General features: G+C 45.0%; 2 protein-coding genes across 2 annotated transcripts in view; one reads left to right on the top strand and one right to left on the bottom strand.

Moving 5' to 3' along the window:
- SS18L1 (SS18L1 subunit of BAF chromatin remodeling complex) overlaps window positions 1-4,946 on the bottom strand; it is a 38,107-nt gene extending 33,161 nt beyond the window's left edge. Inside the window, exon 1 of the mRNA XM_084854325.1 lies at window positions 4,453-4,946. Coding sequence (XP_084710451.1) covers window positions 4,453-4,521 — 69 coding nt within the window. The 5' untranslated portion in view covers window positions 4,522-4,946. The remainder of the gene's footprint in view (window positions 1-4,452) is intronic.
- A 516-nt stretch (window positions 4,947-5,462) lies between these two features.
- PSMA7 (proteasome 20S subunit alpha 7) lies at window positions 5,463-17,365 on the top strand. The gene is made up of 7 exons (XM_084854324.1): window positions 5,463-5,635; window positions 11,431-11,557; window positions 12,723-12,847; window positions 13,506-13,628; window positions 14,585-14,704; window positions 15,305-15,367; window positions 17,147-17,365. Exons 1-7 carry the CDS (start codon window positions 5,540-5,542, stop codon window positions 17,237-17,239), a joined length of 747 nt encoding a protein of 248 aa, XP_084710450.1. The 5' UTR covers window positions 5,463-5,539; the 3' UTR covers window positions 17,240-17,365.
- The last annotated feature ends 1,548 nt before the right edge of the window (window positions 17,366-18,913 follow it).

Below are 18,913 nucleotides of genomic sequence, written 5' to 3'. Positions count from 1 at the left end.
GTATGGGTCCAGACACAACAACAATCCAGATTTCAACAAGCCACAACATGGCTTAGTGTTGTGTGCAAACCAGGCCACTTGCTGCACACGCACAAAAAACAGTCTTATAGGGTGCAACGGGACCCAGGGAAGAAACTAACTTTGGGGCCCAAACAAGAGCTTTATAGGTCAAATTATACAGATGATAGGCCAGGTATTGATGGACCAATGGAACTTCCATATATAGTGACAGTATACCTATAAATAAGATATAGCCATTGCTGTTTGGGGCTTAAACTCACAATAATCCAGAATTCCAAATTAAGGATAAATAATACCAACCAGCCTTAATTAGTTCCCCTTCTCTTCAACTTCGAGGTTAAATATATAGCATAGTAGTATACAATCCAAGAGACCAAAACAATTTCCAAGGGGTCTAATAAAGTGTTTGCAACACAACCCACAAGGGCTCACTTTAACAGAAGGCACTTGTACTTAACGGGAGGGGAGCTGCCATTTATACATAGATCTCACTAAAGACACTTATAGCAAACTGTTTTCAGAACTATAACATGCAGCATGTTTTATTTGAATTATGAGATCTACTTCCCAGCATTGTGGCAGCCTAATAAGTAGCTTTGACAACTAAGCTCCAGCATAATCCAGTACCAACAAGCAACCAGTAAGAAAAGGAAACTTAGGACCTGATACAGCCAATGGTAAAGCATTTTATGGCCCCACTGATTTCAGTGGGAGAGTTAAGCATGTGCTCAGATCTCCTGTTAGACTGTAAACTCTTCAGGGAAAGGTTTGTCCTCTTGTTCATATGTAAAATGTCTTGCATACTGATGGTACTAGATAAATAATAATCTCCCTCGTGAAAGTCAATATGATTTGCATGTGAACCGCCCGGAGAGCTTCGGCTATGCGCAGTATAGAAATGAACTGCATCCTAGAGTCATAAAGGAACTGGCAGAAGAACTCTCAGAACCGCTGTCTGTTCTCTTTGAGAAATCATGGAGGACGGGGGAAGTACCAGATGACTGGAGGAGGGCTAATGTGGTCCCTATCTTCAAAAAGGGTAAAAAGGAGGAACCTGGGAACTACAGACCAGTCAGTCTGACATCAATCCCTGGGAAAATTCTGGAGCAGATGATAAAGCAATCCATCTGGAAGCACCTTGAAAACAATGCCGTGATTACTCGAAGCCAACATGGATTTGCCAAAAACAAGTCCTGGCAGACAAATCTGATCTCATTTTTTGATCAAGTCACCTCCCTTGTAGACCGTGGGAATGCTGTAGACATCATATACCTCGACTTCAGCAAAGCTTTCGACAAAGTGCCCCATGATATCCTGATGAGCAAACTAGCTCAAAGTGGGCTAGATGAAACAACGATCCGGTGGATCCACAGTTGGCTACAGAATCGGACTCAAAGAGTGCTTATCCATGGGACCTTCTCAAACTGGGGAGAGGTAACGAGTGGGGTACCGCAGGGCTCAGTCCTGGGCCCAGTGCTCTTCAACATGTTTATTAATGACTTGGAGGAGGAGGTGCAGGGAATGCTGATCAAATCTGCAGATGACACAAAATTGGGCGGGACAGCTAATACTTTGGAAGACAGAAACAAAATTCAAAGTGATCTGGATAGACTGGAGCACTGGGCAGAAAACAACAGAATGACATTTAATAGGGATAAATGCCAAGTTCTGCACCTAGGAAAAAGAAACCAAATGCACAGTTACAAGATGGGAGATATGTGGCTCAACAACACTACAAGCGAGAAAGATCTTGGAATTGTTGTCGATCACAAGCTGAATATGAGCCAACAACGTGATGTGGCTGCAAAAAAGGCAAATGCTATTTTGGGCTGCATTAATAGAAGCATAGCTTCCAAATCCCAGGAAGTACTAATTCCCCTCTACTCAGCACTGGTTAGGCCTCATCTGGACTACTGTGTCCAGATCTGGGCACCACACTTTAAGAAGGATGCAGACAAACTGGAGAGGGTTCAGAGGAGGGCAACAAAGATGATCAGAGGACTGGAAACAAAGCCCTATGAAGAGAGACTGAAAGAACTGGGCATGTTCAGCCTTGAGAAGAGAAGACTGTGGGGAGATGATAGCACTCTTCAAGTACTTGAAAGGTTGTCACAGAGAAGAAGGCCAGGATCACTTCTTGATCATCCCAGAGGGCAGGACATGGAATAATGGGCTCAAGTTACAGGAAGCCTGATTCCAGCTGAACATCAGGAAAAACTTCCTGACTGTTAGAGTAATACGACAATGGAACCAATGACCTAGGGAGGTGGTGGGCTCTCCCATGCTGCAGGCGTTCAAGACGAGGCTAGACAGCCATCTGTCAGGGATGCTCTGACCTGGATTCCTGCATTGAGCAGGGGGTTGGACTTGATGGACTTGTAGGCCCCTTCCAACCCTACTATTCTATGGTTCTATGAAATAAATAGCAGCTGAGAGGTAGAATCCAACGTAAGTCCTACTTAGAGTAGACCCATTGACATGAATGGGACTTAAGTTAGTCATGACCAAGTTAAAATCCATTCATTTCAATGGGTCTAAGTAAGGTTTATGTTAAATTTCACCCAAGGTTTGCTCAGAAGGAAAGCCCCTTGCTTCCAAGGCTATTTACTTCTCACAGTTTGCATTGGAATGCCTTAAGAGTGCTTAACTCTGGCTGTGTTGTTCCCCTACCTATATTAAGAGGGAAGTAGGCGACACCTTTCACCTTCAGGGGTTCCTAACCAATATGAATGTACACACCCAGATCTAAGCATGCTGGGCTGAGTTTTTAAAACTCAGACCCCTTGCATTTTGCCACGTGGGAGAAAATGTTGACCAAGAACTGTAGATTTGTGCTCCTTCTTGTGTTTGCCAGTGTGGTGTTGCGGTTAAAGTATTGGGCTGGGACCAGCCTGTGCTCCACTATTGAGCTCACTGGGTGACTTTGGGCCAGTCACAACTTGCAGCCTAACCTACGCCACAGGGTTGTTGTGGGGATAAAATGGAGGGGAGCAGGATCCTGTAGGCTGCCTTTGGCTCCTTGGAGGAAATGTGGGATATAAATGGAACAAATAAACAAATAACTCACTGACAAAGAGGCCATCAGACCTTTCTTTCTCAATTTCTCCCAAGACACCCAAGCCCAGGGGGAGGAAATCCGGTGTCCTCTAGATGTTTTGGACTTCAACTCCCATAATACCTGACCGTCGGCCATGCTGGCTAGTGCTGATGGGAGTTGTGCCCTCCAGATGTTTTGGACTACCAGGTTGCCCTAGAGTAAGCGGAGTCCTTATCCATTATTACAACAAAGCCAGGTGCATGTCATGACCAGGAAAGGAGGGAGGGAGGCTGGGGTATTGTTTAAGTCTTAACAGATCAATTACTCATTACCGAGATCTCCACACCTCTCCCATTATTCACAGCACCTTCCCTGGGAAAGGGAGGCAGGGGGACAGTTTGGAGAGAACATTCCCTTGTCTCCCCCCACCTTGCACCTTCTCTTCAGAAAGCGGTATTCCAAACTTGCATCCAGGAGAACACCAGCCTTGTTTTCCTTACAAAGGTTATGACGGGTCACAATTCGGCTCCCCCCTTCTTTTTAAATGCCCAGACCTCCCTCCACCAAGTGCTTAGGGATTTCCCTTTGAATCTGCAGTTATTTTTTTTAACAGCACCATCCCAGGCCAAACGCTCGACATCCCTACACGCGTTTGCTTTCGGAATGAATGAATGAATGAATGAATAAGGAACCCTAGAGACAAACATCGGTGATGACTCAGGGGCTTCCTTGTGCCCCTTTTTAAAACCGCGGCAAGCCTTTCCCCCCTTCGCAAAACGAACGGGGAGCATACAAAAAGATAAACGGCGCAAAGCCTCCGACTGGGGGGCTTCCTTTCTCTCCCAAAACGCGGATATGCTGTCAAAAACACGCAACACCCCCCCCCCCGCCGCCACCACCACCACCACCCCCCGCTTTACAGTTTGGCTATTTTCTGCAGCGTACCCAAGCATGGAAAGCACCTCCCTGCCAGGAGGAGATAACACGCGCGACGAAACGTACCCATGCCATTTTTGCCCAGCCTCCCCCGGCTGCCTTCGATCCCTTCAATCTCCCTCTCTTTGCCATCGTCGGAACACCTCCGCTTTGTTCCACCTCCTCCTTCCCTTCTCCAGCTATCCCTCCTTCCCAAGCCTTTGCAAATCCACTACTTGCCAGGCGCATCTGACAGAATTAGGCACCTCCGCGCGCGCCGCGCCGCGCCGCGCCCCCCTCCCCGGCCCCCCGGCCACAGGGGGGGCGGAAAACCTCTCTCGACGCGCACGCACGCAGCCATAAAACCGCTAGTCCGTATTAAAAACACGCGCGCCTGTGTGTGTGTGTGTGCGTGTGTGCGCGTGTCTCTCTCTCTCCCTCTCCCCCCGCCCCCCCCCCCGCTTTTCTTTTTCGGTTACCTTCTGGATAGTTTGCTGGGTGACCTCTCCTTTGCCCCTTGGGCGAGCAGAAGCAAAGGCGACCGACATGGCGGGCTGGTCGCGCGCTCCCCTTTCAATAAGATGCGCCAGTGAGGTAGCGGCTCCCGGGCTGCGATAATATTCTTGTTATTATCCGGCTGCTACCGCCGCGCAAAGGCACAGCGTTCGCCGCAGTGCACGCGGAGGGGCGCCTGGGCAGATGGTACGCTCTGCGCCGCGCGAGGAGCCCGGGGCATCGCGCCGCGAGCCTCCGCGCGCCCCCTTTACCTGGACTCTTCTACTCGCAGCGCGAGGCGGAGAGCCAGCGGCTGAGGTTTGGCGGCGGCGGCGGCGGCGCCACCTGCGCTGCTTTGCTCCCCCCGCCCCTGCTTCCCCGGGCCCACCTCCCCCTCCTCCCCTTCGCGGTGCACATGGTGCATCCCTGCCGCCGGGCTTCCTGTCGCAAGCCAATCGCATCTCTGCCTGCCTCGGCCGACAGGCGCATCTCGCTGCGCCAAGTGCGTAGGCAAAGCGGGCCGCGTTGCGCCAAGTGCGTGGGAGCGGCAGGTGGAGCGGCGGAGAAAGAGCGGACGAACCCGCGCGTACGTCATATGAGTAACGTCAGCGAGCTTTCCGGCCGCTCGCCCGGTTACCTCACCAGCGCTACTGGCGTACCAAGAAGCCTAATTACTTCCTTATGACTTCGGCTTAGGAGAGGGACGGGGGAGGAAGGGAGGGAGGGGGGGGGAGGGGGAGGGAGTTACTCGCTTCCTAGCTGACCAATCCCGTCAGCCGCTGCGGGGCGCCTGGAGCGTAGGCGAAGCCGATAGGTCGAGGCGCGAGCGGCGGCAAGTGCGCACTTGACGTACGGCCCGCCTTCCCCGGGGTGCGTTGGACGCTTCCCTCTATGGTAAAAGCGGCGGAATCTGCGCAAGGGCGTTGCGTGAATAGCTTGTGGCGCGCCTGCGCGCGCGGGGTCGGGTCGCGCCTGCGCGCTGAGGGAAGGTGACGGTGCTGTTTTGAGGGAAGGCTCGAGCGGCCGCCTCGCTTCCTTTCGCTGTCGGGTCCGGGCCCCGCCGCCTCCGCCATGAGCTACGACCGGGCCATTACCGTCTTCTCCCCTGACGGGCACCTCTTCCAAGTCGAGTACGCCCAAGAGGCCGTGAAAAAGGGCTCCACCGCGGTAAAGGCAGAGCGCTTGCGGGGGAAGGGGCGGCGGGTCGAAAGGGAGGGACGGAGGGCTGCCGCCTGTGTGGGAGAGACTCAGTTTTCCCGGGGGGGGACCGAGGAGAAGCAGGTTGGGCCCCTTCCGGGCGGCGCTGGAGAGATGGCGCGATTGAACGCCGTGACAAGGCAACGCCGCGCCGCCCTGCACGCAGAAAGCTAGCATGTCAGGGAGGGGCGAAGGGTTGAGCCCAGACCTCTCGATGGCGTGTTGGACCTGGTCTGCTCGTGCAGCAGGATGAAGCGGTTCAAGGGCTCTGAGAGCGTAGAATGGACTGGCCCCGTGGCAGGTGTTGTGGTCCCTTTTGAAAACAACGCTCTCCTGCGTTTAAAGCACGCGCGCACTTGTGCATAGAAAGCGGCAGCAGCGGGCGATGGACTTGGATATGGTCTTTTTCTCTAGCTACTTCCTGGTGGTTACCTAGTTGCGTGGATTTTTTTCTTTTTAACACACACATTTGAGGAGCGTTTGATGCTAAAATGCCCCGCTGTAGTCCGAGGTGCTGTAGTCTTCCGCGTGTTTAGACGAAGCCTTTTGTCTTCGTGTGCTTACGGCTCCTCCTCCCCCCACCCCCCAGTGTAGGCGACTTCAGACTTCCTTTACTTTTTTCTCCCGCCATGCTTACGGACTGTAGTAGTACACAGTCCAAGAAAAGCTTATTCAGTCTTGTTGATTGTGTAAATGTGTAAGATGCATAACACATGTATATAGTGGTGGAGGCTAGAGAAGAATTAAGAGTCATGGAAACGAAAGCTTTTAGTCTCTCTCTCTTGGCTCACCCTACCTGTTACAGATAGATCATTGGCCTGCCTTACAGAAGCCTCAGCCATATCACTTTCTGCTCTTCCTCCAATTTGCTCAGGGCAGCATAGGTACCTCATCTTGCCCTCCAAACAACCCTGTGAGGTAGGTAAGTTAGTGAGAGAGAGGGTGACTAACCCAAAGGTACCTAGTGAGCTTCATCAGTGGTAGGTGAAGAACTTTGTACCAGTGCCGTTTAATTGTGGTTTTAATTTGCTTTTAAGGTTCTGATTTTTATGCTGCTTTCTGATGTTTTAGACGTATTGTATAGATGTTAACTGAAATTGTTATGGCTTTTTTCATTATAAGCCACACTGGAGCTGCAGAGCAGGTTGAAGAGTGAGATAGAAATCAAATATATGGTTAAGCGATTTGAGCCCAAGTGTCCCCAGTAACCAGCACACACTAGTTCATTTGGGGATGGTGTGGGAGTAGGCTAAACTGGCCATACAAAAGATTAGTGCGGTTGCTTGACTGAAGGAGACTGGAAAAAGCTTGCAGTTACAGATTCAGAGGAATTCTGTTTTGGATAGTTGAGAAATAGTTATACCTGAGAGGTGGAGGTTGCATGAGGGACTTTGAGGGGTTAGGCACATCAGATAGATTCTATAAGGAATGAGGGAAGTGGGCTTAATGTGAATGGGGAAGGGTGCAACTAGAGAATGTGGGAGCTATGTGAAAGTCAACTGGGAAGGGAGAGGTGCCTGTTACAGGGTTCTATATGTTAAGGTCTCATGATTCTGCATAAATTGGGTGTTTGGTATTTGAAAGGAGAGCTGCATAGAAGGTAAGCTGAAAGGCTGATGGGAGTGAAGGAAGTGAAGCAAGAATAGGTGTTGGAAGAAATAACTTTAGAGTTCAGAAGTTGCTTAATTGGTGCAGGTGAGCATGAAAGAGGGGGTTGAAAGATGCTGAGAGAAAAGGAGTAGGTGTGACTATGGCAGGAATTGAGCTGGTGGATGGGGAAGTATGTTGACTGTGTTGGGAGGAAGAAGAGAGAGAGTGGGGAAGAGAGAGAGAGTGAAGAAGAGAGTGAACTGTGTAACAGCCCAGAGGACCTAAGTTCACGTTCCTGCTCTGACACAGCTTTGTTGAACAGCCTTGGATATGTAACAGTCTACAAGGGAATGTTAGTGGCCTGTCCTGCTGCTTCATTGTTGTTGTTCACTCGTGTCCGACTCTTCGTGACCCCATGGACCATAGCATGCCAGGCCTTCCTGTCCTGCGCTCTCTCCCGGAGTGTGCTCAAGTTCATATTCATTGCATCAGTGATGCTATCTAGCCATCTCATCCTCTGCCGTCCCCTTCTCCTTTTGCCTTCAGTCTTTCCCAGCATCAGGGTCTTTTCCAGAGAGTTTTCTCTTCGCATTAGGTGGACAAAATATTTGAGCTTCAGCATCTGTCCTTCCAATGAGCACTCAGGTTTGATTTCCTTTAGGATGGACTGATTGGACCTCCTTGCAGTCCAGGGGACTCGTAAGAGTCTTCCCCAGCACCACAGTTCGAAAGCATCAATTCTTCGGCGCTCAGCCTTCCTTATAGTCCAGCTCTCACAGCCATACATTACTACTGGGAAAACCATAGCTTTGATTAGATGGACCTTTGTTGGCAAGGTGATGTCTCTGCTTCTTACTATGCTGTCTAGGTTTGCCATAGCTTTCCTCCCAAGGAGCAAGCGTCTTTTAATTTCATGGCTACAGTCACCGTCTGCGGTGATCTTGGAGCCCAAGAAAATAAAATCTGTCACTGCTTCCATTTCTTCCCCTTCTATATGCCAGGAAGTGATGGGGCCAGATGCCATGATCTTAGTTTTTTTTAATGTTGAGTTTCAAACCAGCTTTTGCACTCTCCTCTTTCACCCTCAACAAGAGGCTCTTTAGATCCTCTTCGCTTTCTGCTGTTAGGGTGGTATCGTCTGCATATCGGAGGTTGTTGATAATTCTCCCGGCAATCTTAATTCCAACCTCTGATTCATCCAACCCAGCGTTTCTCATGATGTACTCTGCATATAAGTTAAATAAGCAGGGTGACAATATGCAGCCTAGTCGTACTCCTTTCCCAATTTGGAACCAATCGGTTGTTCCATGTCTGGTTCTTACTGTTGCTTCTTGACCCTCGTACAGGTTTCTCAGGAGACAGGTAAGGTGGTCTGGTACTCCCATCACTTTAAGAATTTGCCACTGTTTGTTGTGATCCACACAATCAAAGGCTTTAGCGTAGTCAATGAAGCAGAAATAGACGTTTTTCTGGAATTCTCTTGCTTTCTCCATGATCCAGCGAACGTTGGCGATTTGATCTCTAGTTCCTCTGCCTCTTCAAAATCCAGCTTGTACTTCTGGTAGTTCTCGGTTCGCATACTGCTGAAGCCTAGCTTGTAGGATTTTGAGCATCACCTTGCTGGCATGTGAAATGAGTGCAATTGTGCGGTAGTTTGAACACTCTTTGGTGTTGCCCTTCTTTGGAATTGGAATGTAAACTGACCTTTTCCAGTCTTGTGGCCACTGTTGAGTGTTCCAGATTTGTTGGCATATTGAATGCAGCACTTTAACAGCATCATCTTTTAGGATTTTAAATAACTTAACTTAATAACTTTTAAATAAATAATTTAAATTTTAAATAAAAAACAGAATGGGAAAGACTAGAGATCTCTTCAAGAAAATTGGAGATCTCAAGGGAACGTTTTGTGCAAAGACGGCATGATAAAGGGCAAAGAAGGCAGGGACCTAACAGAAGCAGATGAGATTAAGAAGAGGTGGCAAGAATACACAGAAGAACTATACAGGAAAGATCTGAATGTCCCTGATAGCCATGATAGTGCGGTCACTGAACTTGAGCCGGACATCCTCGAGAGTGAAGTCAAGTGGGCCTTAGGAAGCATTAGTAACAACAAAGCTAGCGGAGATGACAGTCTTCCAGCTGTGCTATTTAAAATCCTAAAAGATGCTGCTGCTTCATTAGGATGAAGAAAAAGAAATAGTAAGATAGGATTGAGTTTAGATGTGGACTCAACAATCCAATCTTTGTACAAGGATAATTCAGAAGAGGAACGTTAAGGAAACGGGCAAGAGCAATGGAATACACCTTGCATAGTTGCTTTCTTTATTTGAAAAGTCATACTGAGCTCTGCTTTGTAATAAGAGTTTAAAGAGGTTCACAGACATTTACATGGTTTGAATACTCCCTGCTCTGTCTCAACAGACATGTTCTTGCAATGTGTGTTAAGGATCTACTGTAAGGATATGGTGAACTGTTTTATCCTAAGTAGGCAGTAGTACCTTAGGGATATTCGTATTTGAATATGTATGATACTGAAACTTTGTTGTGGCACATTTCTTAAGAGACAACTGATAGATGCTATCAAGCAATGTCTTGAAGATTGGTGCCAAATACATCAGGATAAGAACTTAGCCTGCCATTTTATGTGGGCTATCAGAAGACATGTGGAAATGTTTACCTTGGACCCAACTGCATCACCTTGTATTCATCTTAAAGAGAATCACAATAAATTGATGTATAAATACTAGTTAGAGAAAATACTTAACACTAACCAAGACAACTGTCGGTGATGCAACAACTGCTGATGCTGCGTTGCTGATCTTATACATGTATGCATGTTCTGGAAAAAAGGTTGTCTATGCAATTAATTTATGACCGATTACAACATCTCCTTCAGCCCTATAATCATAGTGTTTGTTTTTATATTTTAATTTTGACTATAAGATACCTTGGACATCTTTTTATAGACAGGCAGGATACTAATCTTGAAGAAATACAAATCTTGAAGAAAAACTAAGTATTCTGTTGATATGTCTTGACAATCTAGCAATTAAAGAATATCACACCTCAGTCCTGAATTTTACAAACAGCAGCAAAAAATCGGCATGTCCACATGACAGTCAGTAGAAACTCTAAAACATGAGAATGATTAGCAAACATTTGGAAAGTCATTGAGATGACAAAATTAACAGATTGTTTAACTTGTTTCCCCTTCGTATTTCTAAAAAGCTTTGAAAAAAGGTGGTTACCTTTGTTAATAATTGCGTTGATGTTTACAATCTTAACATAAACTGATACAGCTGTATTAATGTTTTGTTCGCCCTTAGAGACTATAGATTCTCGAAATTCTGTACTTTGCAGGAATACTAAAAAAAGATCAAACATGAGTAAAGGAGGGAGCAATCCTATGGCTACCAGACAGCGGCTACACGGCCATAGGATATCTGGTTTTCTGGGAATTGACCTCCCCACCCTTCTGCGCTGCCTCAGAGGCAGCGCAGAACAACCCCATCCTCCATGCTTGCAAGAGGAGTGCGGAGTGGCCGAAAAGGGGCATTCCGGGGCAGGGAGGGCGGAAATGCCTGTACAACACATCCAGTGTGTCGTACAGCAGCCTCCTCCCCTCCTCAGCCTTCCTGCAGCTAGACTGTCTAGCCAAAAATGCAGGGCAGGAGAAGCATGGTGGGAACGATCCCCTCTGTGCTTCTCCTGCCCTGCATTGTATAGGCGGTCGCCTCCAACTTCGGAGGCGGTCGCCTCCAACTTCGGAGGCGGCCGCCAATCTGAATAGGATTGCGCCCTTACAGGCTGTTTGGAACTTAACTTGAAGTGTTTTGCATCTACCTTAAAATCATTTAAGGCAGTACATTATTTTCAGTTTTCTTCAACTTATTGAAATATGATTTTCCAGCTACATTGTCACAGTAAAACTTTAGAGTTTACACAGTAAACTAAGAAACATGAGATTCTAATATGCAAATCTAAACAGTATTGCATGTTAAAATCTCATATTTCTTAGTGTAAACCAAGTGCAATCAACACCCCGTGTAAGTCAGTGGTTGACGTTCTATTGAATTCAGTGAACTTGAGCTGTAACTAAATATGTTTTGCTTTTGATAGTCTTAGATATATTTTATAGGGACAGTGGATCTCTAATAATTAATGTAATATTAAAGGTTGGAGTACGTGGAAAAGATATTGTTGTTCTTGGTGTGGAGAAGAAATCTGTGGCAAAACTTCAGGATGAAAGAACTGTCCGAAAGATCTGCGCCCTTGATGACAATGTCTGCATGGCTTTTGCAGGTAACATGAATTCCCTTAAATATTATGAACATGCCTTGGAATGAAATTGTGCTACTTGTTAAAATACTTTTGCAATACAGCAAAATCAAGCAGTCATCTTTTGTTTTCCTCTCTCATGATTAAAACAATATATCTGTTAGATCTTCTAAGGTTTCAGTCCTATGCATACTTACCTGGGAGTAAGCACCACTGAATTTATTATAGAATAGACAGGTATAGTAGGATTGCATTGTAAATGTCTTTATTACAAAGAACAAAAATCTAAAACAGGCGGTGTTACAGACTGAAGGAGGAAACCTTAAAGTTACTCCTCTTCTGCTTGTTGGATTTAGAGTGTTTTGAAGACTATGTTAGGAAGGGGCTGTTGTGTTTTCTGTCTTGCACACTTCTGTATTAAACCTCTTGTAAAACAAATTGAATTCATTTAAATTACTTGGTCACGTAATCTAATGCTGCTTCAAACCTTTGAATGCAGATAGTGAAAGTATTATATTTTTCTTTCAATATAAAAAGTAGTTAAACAGTGGAACTAAGGTCTAGCTCTTATTATTTCTATTTATTTAATGGTAATCTGATTATTCTAGGTATAAAAGTATTAGTTTTCCTAATTTGTTGCCCGATCCCTTATACTTGGTAAGTTAAAACTTGCAAGTGAATGTTTTGTAGGTCTAAAAACAATATTATATTGGCAGCTGTCATATTCACTGGGAGGATAACAGTCATTTCTTGATCTGCCATTCATCCTTCACTAAAAACCTAGCAAATGTGATGCAGAATTCCATGTCTTTCCTCTTTTTTTTAGCCAAAAAGCAGCCTCGGCAATCTTGAGTGGAGGAATGGCAGTCAGAGAGTCCACTTAATCCTTTCCCCTCCTGTTTCAGCTTGAAATTATATTGGGGAAGCTCAATAAACAGTGTTGCTCCAGTATACTGGAGGTTACGCGTTGGATACTTCCTCTAGAATGGCACCATTTTTTTGAGCATGAAGGAAATGATAACTGAAGTGCATAACATAACTGTGAACATCTATATTTTAAAAAATCAGCCACAGAAATACCTATGTCACCTGTCATTAACACTCTTCCTTTCCTGTAGTAAGTTTTCTAAACTAGAGATGTTTTTGCACGTTCACTATGTGAACATTGTGCTACTTTTTATATTTGCAGGGCTCACAGCAGATGCCAGGATAGTTATAAACAGAGCTCGGGTGGAGTGTCAAAGCCATAGGCTTACAGTGGAGGATCCTGTCACTGTAGAGTATATTACACGTTATATTGCTAGCCTGAAGCAGGTAAGTACAAAGAAAAGAATTGGGTAACTTTTTCTTAGCTGAGTTGTACAAAAAGAATGAAGGAAGATGTATTTGAATATGCAGTTCCCAAAAGAGTATGTAACAAAAATGCATTTCAAAAAGCTAAAACCAAAAGTCCATTCCCTTATCAGATCTTTTATTATCTGCTACTGCAAGTTTCGGTAGCGAGTAAGGATCAGTGAAGGACCTATCATTAATACAGTAATTATTGAATGTATGTTTTGGCCACAAGTAAGCCTGGTATTTCCAATAAATTTGGAGCGTAGCCCTGACTTCATCGGAAGCAAGTCTCAGTGCAGTCCTACAAGTGCCATGAATTAAATGGGGCTTAGGATCACAGCCTCAGTCTTGCACTTAGTAAAAATGCTTGACTTTGTCAGGCACAAATATGGGATGGAATTACCAAAAGCAGTTGAGTCTTTCTGGTTCCAGCCTGGAGATCACTCTTAAATGGCTACAGAAAGTAGCACTTCAAAACACTTGGCAAGTAATGGGTATGTTTTCCTTAGTAGTAAACGGGTTGAGAAAAATATCCAGTGTTGTCCAAGTTCCCTTTTGTGCATGTATTGCATGAGAAATCTCTACTTCTCCAAGCATACAGTTCTGCTAACATAAAATTTTTCCTGTTCCTCCTCAGCGGTACACCCAGAGCAATGGCCGCAGACCCTTCGGTATTTCTGCCCTTATTGTAGGATTTGACTTTGATGGAACTCCAAGACTGTATCAGACTGATCCTTCTGGCACTTACCATGCTTGGAAGGTGAGTTGGTTTGGTTGTCTTGCTGAGATAAAAGAGATAGAAGCACTCTATTCACACATGTAGATCCTGTCTACAGTTTAACCCCCCTCTCATAACCTATATAAGATCAGGCGTACAGTGCACAGTCTGCTCCAGCCTTATTTACTCATCTGCCCTCTATTCCTTGCCTCCCATTCTGGACTACTTACAGTCTCTCTCAGAGAACTGATGTCTGTAACAGTGTTCTGATTAAAAAATAGTAGACTCACTACTGATAATCATCTGCACATTTCTGCCTGCTTAATTATATGGAGAAAACATACTAATTGTTGCTGTCATTAATTGGCCACAACTTCAGGATTTGAGTATTCTGACTACTAGCTAGCTCTTCTAAAACTTTATCTCCATCTTCTCATGCTGCTGTCTCCAGGTTATCTACAGTAGTTTTTCCTTTAGAATGCTTGAGGTAAATGATAGACAGTAATTCCACTTCCTGAGATTAGCTCACTTCAATTGAAAAGTGTAGCCCTGGCTGCCAAATGCTGCTATCTCTGAGCAGTGAGTGTGTGTGGGGTGTGTGTGGAATTGTGCCCTATTCTGCTTTCTTTCCCCAGGCCCTTGAAATGTGAGGGGACTGTACTCTCTCTTTTTTTTTCTTTTTTTTTGGCAGGTTGGAGTATGCAATTGGGGTTTGTACTGAAATCTACTGGTGGGTTGAGGGCTTTCTTATAGTTGTGTGGAAGAAAGAATTGTTGCCTGTCCCATTAGGAATGCTGCATTTGGGGTTTTAAGGTACAACCAATCACTTACAATCTGATTTCATTGTCCTTTCATCTCGGCTACTCCAATTTTAAATGTTATCTCCTCTGTTAGTGTAGTGTAGACAAAAAATCTAAATGCAAAAATTGAATTCATTACTTTACTTAATTTTTTATTGGCTTAGAAACTTTTAAGAATAAACTTGTTTTTCATTCCAGGCTAATGCAATTGGCAGAGGAGCAAAGTCGGTGCGTGAATTTTTGGAAAAAAACTACACTGATGAAGCCATTGAAACAGATGATCTGACAATTAAGCTTGTTATCAAAGCTCTTCTTGAAGTAAGTCTGCACTTCTGAGTTCCTACTCCTAGTGTTGAATTTGACTCTTCTGTGAGCTAGCACATTGGGTGGCTATTGATAAATTTTATGCACATTCAATTTCTTGGAAGATTAGAGCACTGGCTCTAATGGGTTTATCAAACCAGATCTAATACCCTAAGACTCTGACATATTTTGATTTCATTCAGTAAGATTAATAACTGAAATACCTTGGGTTAAATTCAGTGTCATGCTGGTGGAAGTCTGCTAGTATGATGGAACTTTCTCTTGCTCTTCACACTGCCTAAAAACCCTCTGAAGCAGATTTTGAGGGTCCACACGTATATGCATGTGTGTATATTGCCTCCTCCTTTTTTGGCTGCAGAAATGCTTCTCTCAGCTGTATGACATAGTTGGATACAACCTCTTTTTCAGTTCTAATATTGGTTCAAAAGTGCAATTGTGTGTGCAGTAAGTTTACTGGAATGAAAAAGCTTCCTGCACAAACCTTTGACATGCAGCTCAGATTGCAATACCAACTTTCCACATGGGGGGAAAAACTGACAGTAGTAGAGTTGTATTAAAGCCTCTTTCTAACACTTCATCTTTCCTGGATTTAAGGTTGTACAGTCTGGTGGGAAAAATATTGAGCTGGCTGTTATGAGAAGAAATCAGCCTCTCAAGGTAAAGTATCTGTAGTAATTTTGCTTTTTTGTGTTGAATCTCATGCATGTGAAGCTAGTCTGTGGTCCACTTTCACCATCTGAAGTGGGAGCTCTGTGTTTGAAATCGAGTGGCTTTCCAGTATCCTAAGTAGTGTAGACAATCAGCATGTGCATGTGACACTCATGAAGACAAATAAGCAGCCAAACTGATGGAGGAAGAGGTTCATTCCAAAGCCATCTCCTAAACTTGCTTCACCATTTCAGCCCCTTCTGCAGCTCATATACACACCATCAGCATTTCTTGACTTTTTCCATTAAATCAACAAAAGTAAAATAAGCAGTGCTTTCTCTCCAGCCTGAAGTAATTGCACCTGCAGTCGGGGGATAGGGATCTCAATCTTCTGAGGAAAATAAACATCTTAACTTGATGCCTAAAAGATAATAAAAGTGGGCACCAGGTGAGCCTCCTTTGGGAGGACGTTCACAGCTAAGGTGCCACAGATGTGAAAGCCCTCTTTTGTTGTCACTCAATCTCTGATGGTAGCAGCACTCTGAGTAGCCTCTGTGGAAGAGTTCAGTGGTTAGGCTGGTTGATGTGAGAGAACATGGTTCTTAATGTACCTAGGCCCCAAGTTATGAAGGGATTTAAAAGTCAAATCCAGCACCCTGAATGGGGCATAGAAGCAAACCAGTAGCCAGTGTAGAGCTGTTAAAACTGGTGAGATATGATCCTGGTGAGCCATCCCAGTCAAAATCCTGGCTACTGTATTATGAACTAATTGCAGCTTCCAAGCCATTTTGAAGGACACCCCACAGACAACAGGTCACAGTAGTCTAAACAGGATGTCACCAGCATGGGTCACTGTTGCCAGATTATCCCTGTCCCAGGGAGGTCATAGTTTATGTACCAGTCTAAGCTGCTAGAAAGCCCTCTGTGCCACTGAAAACACCTGGGCCTCAAGCAACAAAGCTGGATCAAGGAGTACTCCCAAGCTACGAACCTGATATTTCAGAGGAAGTGCAACCTCATGCAAAATAGGTGGAATTCCTCCTTCCCGGACTAGGGAACCATCCAGCCATAGTCCATCTGTCTTTCTGGGGTTAAGTTGGGACAGCCCCATGGTTGTTATAGTGGCCATATTCCTGAGCTGCTCAGTGCTAGATCTGAGACCATCTGACAACTCCGGTAGGAAGATTGTTGGGAAGCAAGGTAGGCGCTAACCAGCAGCACCCCTATTCTGTTGCTAAAGACCAGCACTAGGTACAAACACTTGAATTGGAGTCCTTGCTTGATGGGTGTCCTGATGAGGGAATTCCTGTAGAACCACAGCGACCCCCTTCACCCCCAGCCTCAAGCCTGTGGTGGTACAGTGCTAGCAACTATGTTGGTACAGTGCTAGCAAATCTGTACTTGGAAGATTCATCTGAGAGAGCCCCACTTGGGGGTCCCCAGCTCAGGTCTTTGTAATGCAACTAGATTGGCCCTCTCCTTTAGTTCAAGTCACGGAGAATGGATTTATTACAGACAGCCCTGTCATTTAGCAACAACATCCAGGTTGGAAGGACTGTTTGGGTTATACCAAGAGAAGTGGAAGTTGGGGATGGATCTTACTAGTCCCACCTTTCTTTCTCTTACTTGGCCTGTCCGGTCCCCACAACCCTGCCCATTAGTACTGGAATAAAGACATTCCTCTGCATCACCCTTGGGAGCAGTTTTCAGGAGCTGTGAAGGTCTTCAGTGAGAGGGGAGGCCCTCCGAAGGCCATCCCCCATTGTGATCATGTCACCTCTCTTACAGATCTTAAGCCCTGATGAAATTGAAAAGTATGTTGCTGAAATTGAAAAGGAGAAGGAGGAAAACGAGAAGAAGAAACAGAAGAAAACAACATGATGAATGAAATTCAGTTGTGATTTAAAAACCAAAACTAGACGAGTTCTGTGTAGACATGTAGGCATTCCATTTTCCTATCCTGTGCCTCTTTTTAAGAGGCCGACAATAAACCACCTGGTTTTTTAAGCTTGTTACTGTAAGACTCCATTCTTCAGTATATACTGCAATATGGTCATAATACTGCAACTTTTCTATAAGAGATGAAAAGCTGTTTTCATAACTTATATTTAATAATACAAAATTTGATGAGGAAAATTACTCAGCCCTGCTCTCTTACTGTTTATGGCCACCAGTACCTTGCTGATTTGTATGTTCTGATCTACTGCAGCTCATGTGTTGACATAATCGCATCAACAACTTACATTTGCCATATCTTTTGTTCAGCATAATGTAAGCTGGTTCAAAACACAGTGCTGCACTTGGGTATGGAAGTAAAAATTTAAACTTGCTTTCTCTGGAAGTTTTGACAGTTGATTTATATATGTGAACTGGCTTTATAACTGCATGACAGTAAATAGTTCTTCCAGTTTCAATAAAATATTCATTTCACATTCTCACACGTAGGTTCAGTATGGGAAAATGCTTGTCAGTTGTGCCTTTCCCTGGTATTGCAGTTTAATATTAGAAATGTGGGAATGTGATTTTAATCTGTGTACTCTTTCTCAAAGGTCTTTTTTGTACCTGAAATACAGGTGAAATACCTTTTTGTGGCAGATTAAAATCTGTTTTCTATGGAATAGTCAATTTGCAATTTCCCCATTATGGTAAATGGAAAGGATTAATATAGGTAACTGTACACCTAGCAGCAGCAATGAGAGACACCCTAGTTATTCATACTGATCTTTGTAGTAGCGCCTTTCAGGAAGAATGGGGAATAGTTTGCAGTGTGCTCAATAGCAGAAGGTGAGGCATGTTCTAATATGCTGTGATAAAGGGAAAGTAGTGAGGGAAAATGGGTATTTCTGTAATTGCCACTCTAACAAAAGGTGAGACACCTAGCTGTCTGTGTCAAACTGAGTGAGCACTAGTAGGGCAGGTCCATATTCTTCCAGCTTACTGAAATCAGTAACTGCCCTAGTTGTGATGCATGGCAAGGAAAAGTGCCCGAGTTTCCACCCAATGGCTTGTATGCATACAGGAAAATTTTTTTTTTTTAGAGAGGCGGAGGGAGCAATCCTATGGTCACTAGACAGCAGCTAGATGGCCATAGGATATCTGGTTTTCTGGGAACTCATCTCCCGGAAACTGTTCCACGCTGCCTTGGAGGAGCATGGAGCAGGAGCAGCCAAAAAGGGGTGTTCCAGGGCAGGGAGGGCGGAAATGCCTGTATGACACATCCAATGTCTTGTACAGCAGCCTCCTCCCCTGCTCAGCCCTCCCGTGGCTAGACAGCTGCAATTGGCTATCTAGCCAAAAAATGCAGGACAGGAGAAGCGCGGAGGGAACGATCCCCTCCGTGCTTCTCCTGCCCTGCATTGAATAGGTGGTTGCCTCCAACTTTGGAGGCAGCTGCATATCTGAATAGAATTGCACCCTAAAGAGACGTTACACCTCCAGTTAATTTCCAGTGCACTGTGAATGTTGCATGTGTGGGATTTCATGATCTGTAGTGTTGTGAAACTACTCCAGCCCATCGCACTATGCAAGCAGTAGCTGTTGTCACCCATCACTCAC

Source organism: Heloderma suspectum, chromosome 4 (genome assembly GCF_057233095.1).
Source record: "Heloderma suspectum isolate Gila_16-S chromosome 4, 16-S_ref, whole genome shotgun sequence".
Taxonomy (NCBI): Eukaryota; Metazoa; Chordata; class Lepidosauria; order Squamata; family Helodermatidae; genus Heloderma; species Heloderma suspectum.
This window is presented reverse-complemented; position numbering and strand designations above follow the sequence as displayed.

Coding starts and splice junctions, on each gene's coding strand:
- PSMA7 (XM_084854324.1), top strand. CDS start 5,540: ATGAGCTACGACCGGGCCATTACCGTCTTCTCCCCTGACGGGCACCTC. Junction 14,705..15,304: donor TTATCAAAGCTCTTCTTGAA/GTAAGTCTGCAC, acceptor CCTGGATTTAAG/GTTGTACAGTCTGGTGGGAA. Junction 15,368..17,146: donor GAAGAAATCAGCCTCTCAAG/GTAAAGTATCTG, acceptor CCTCTCTTACAG/ATCTTAAGCCCTGATGAAAT.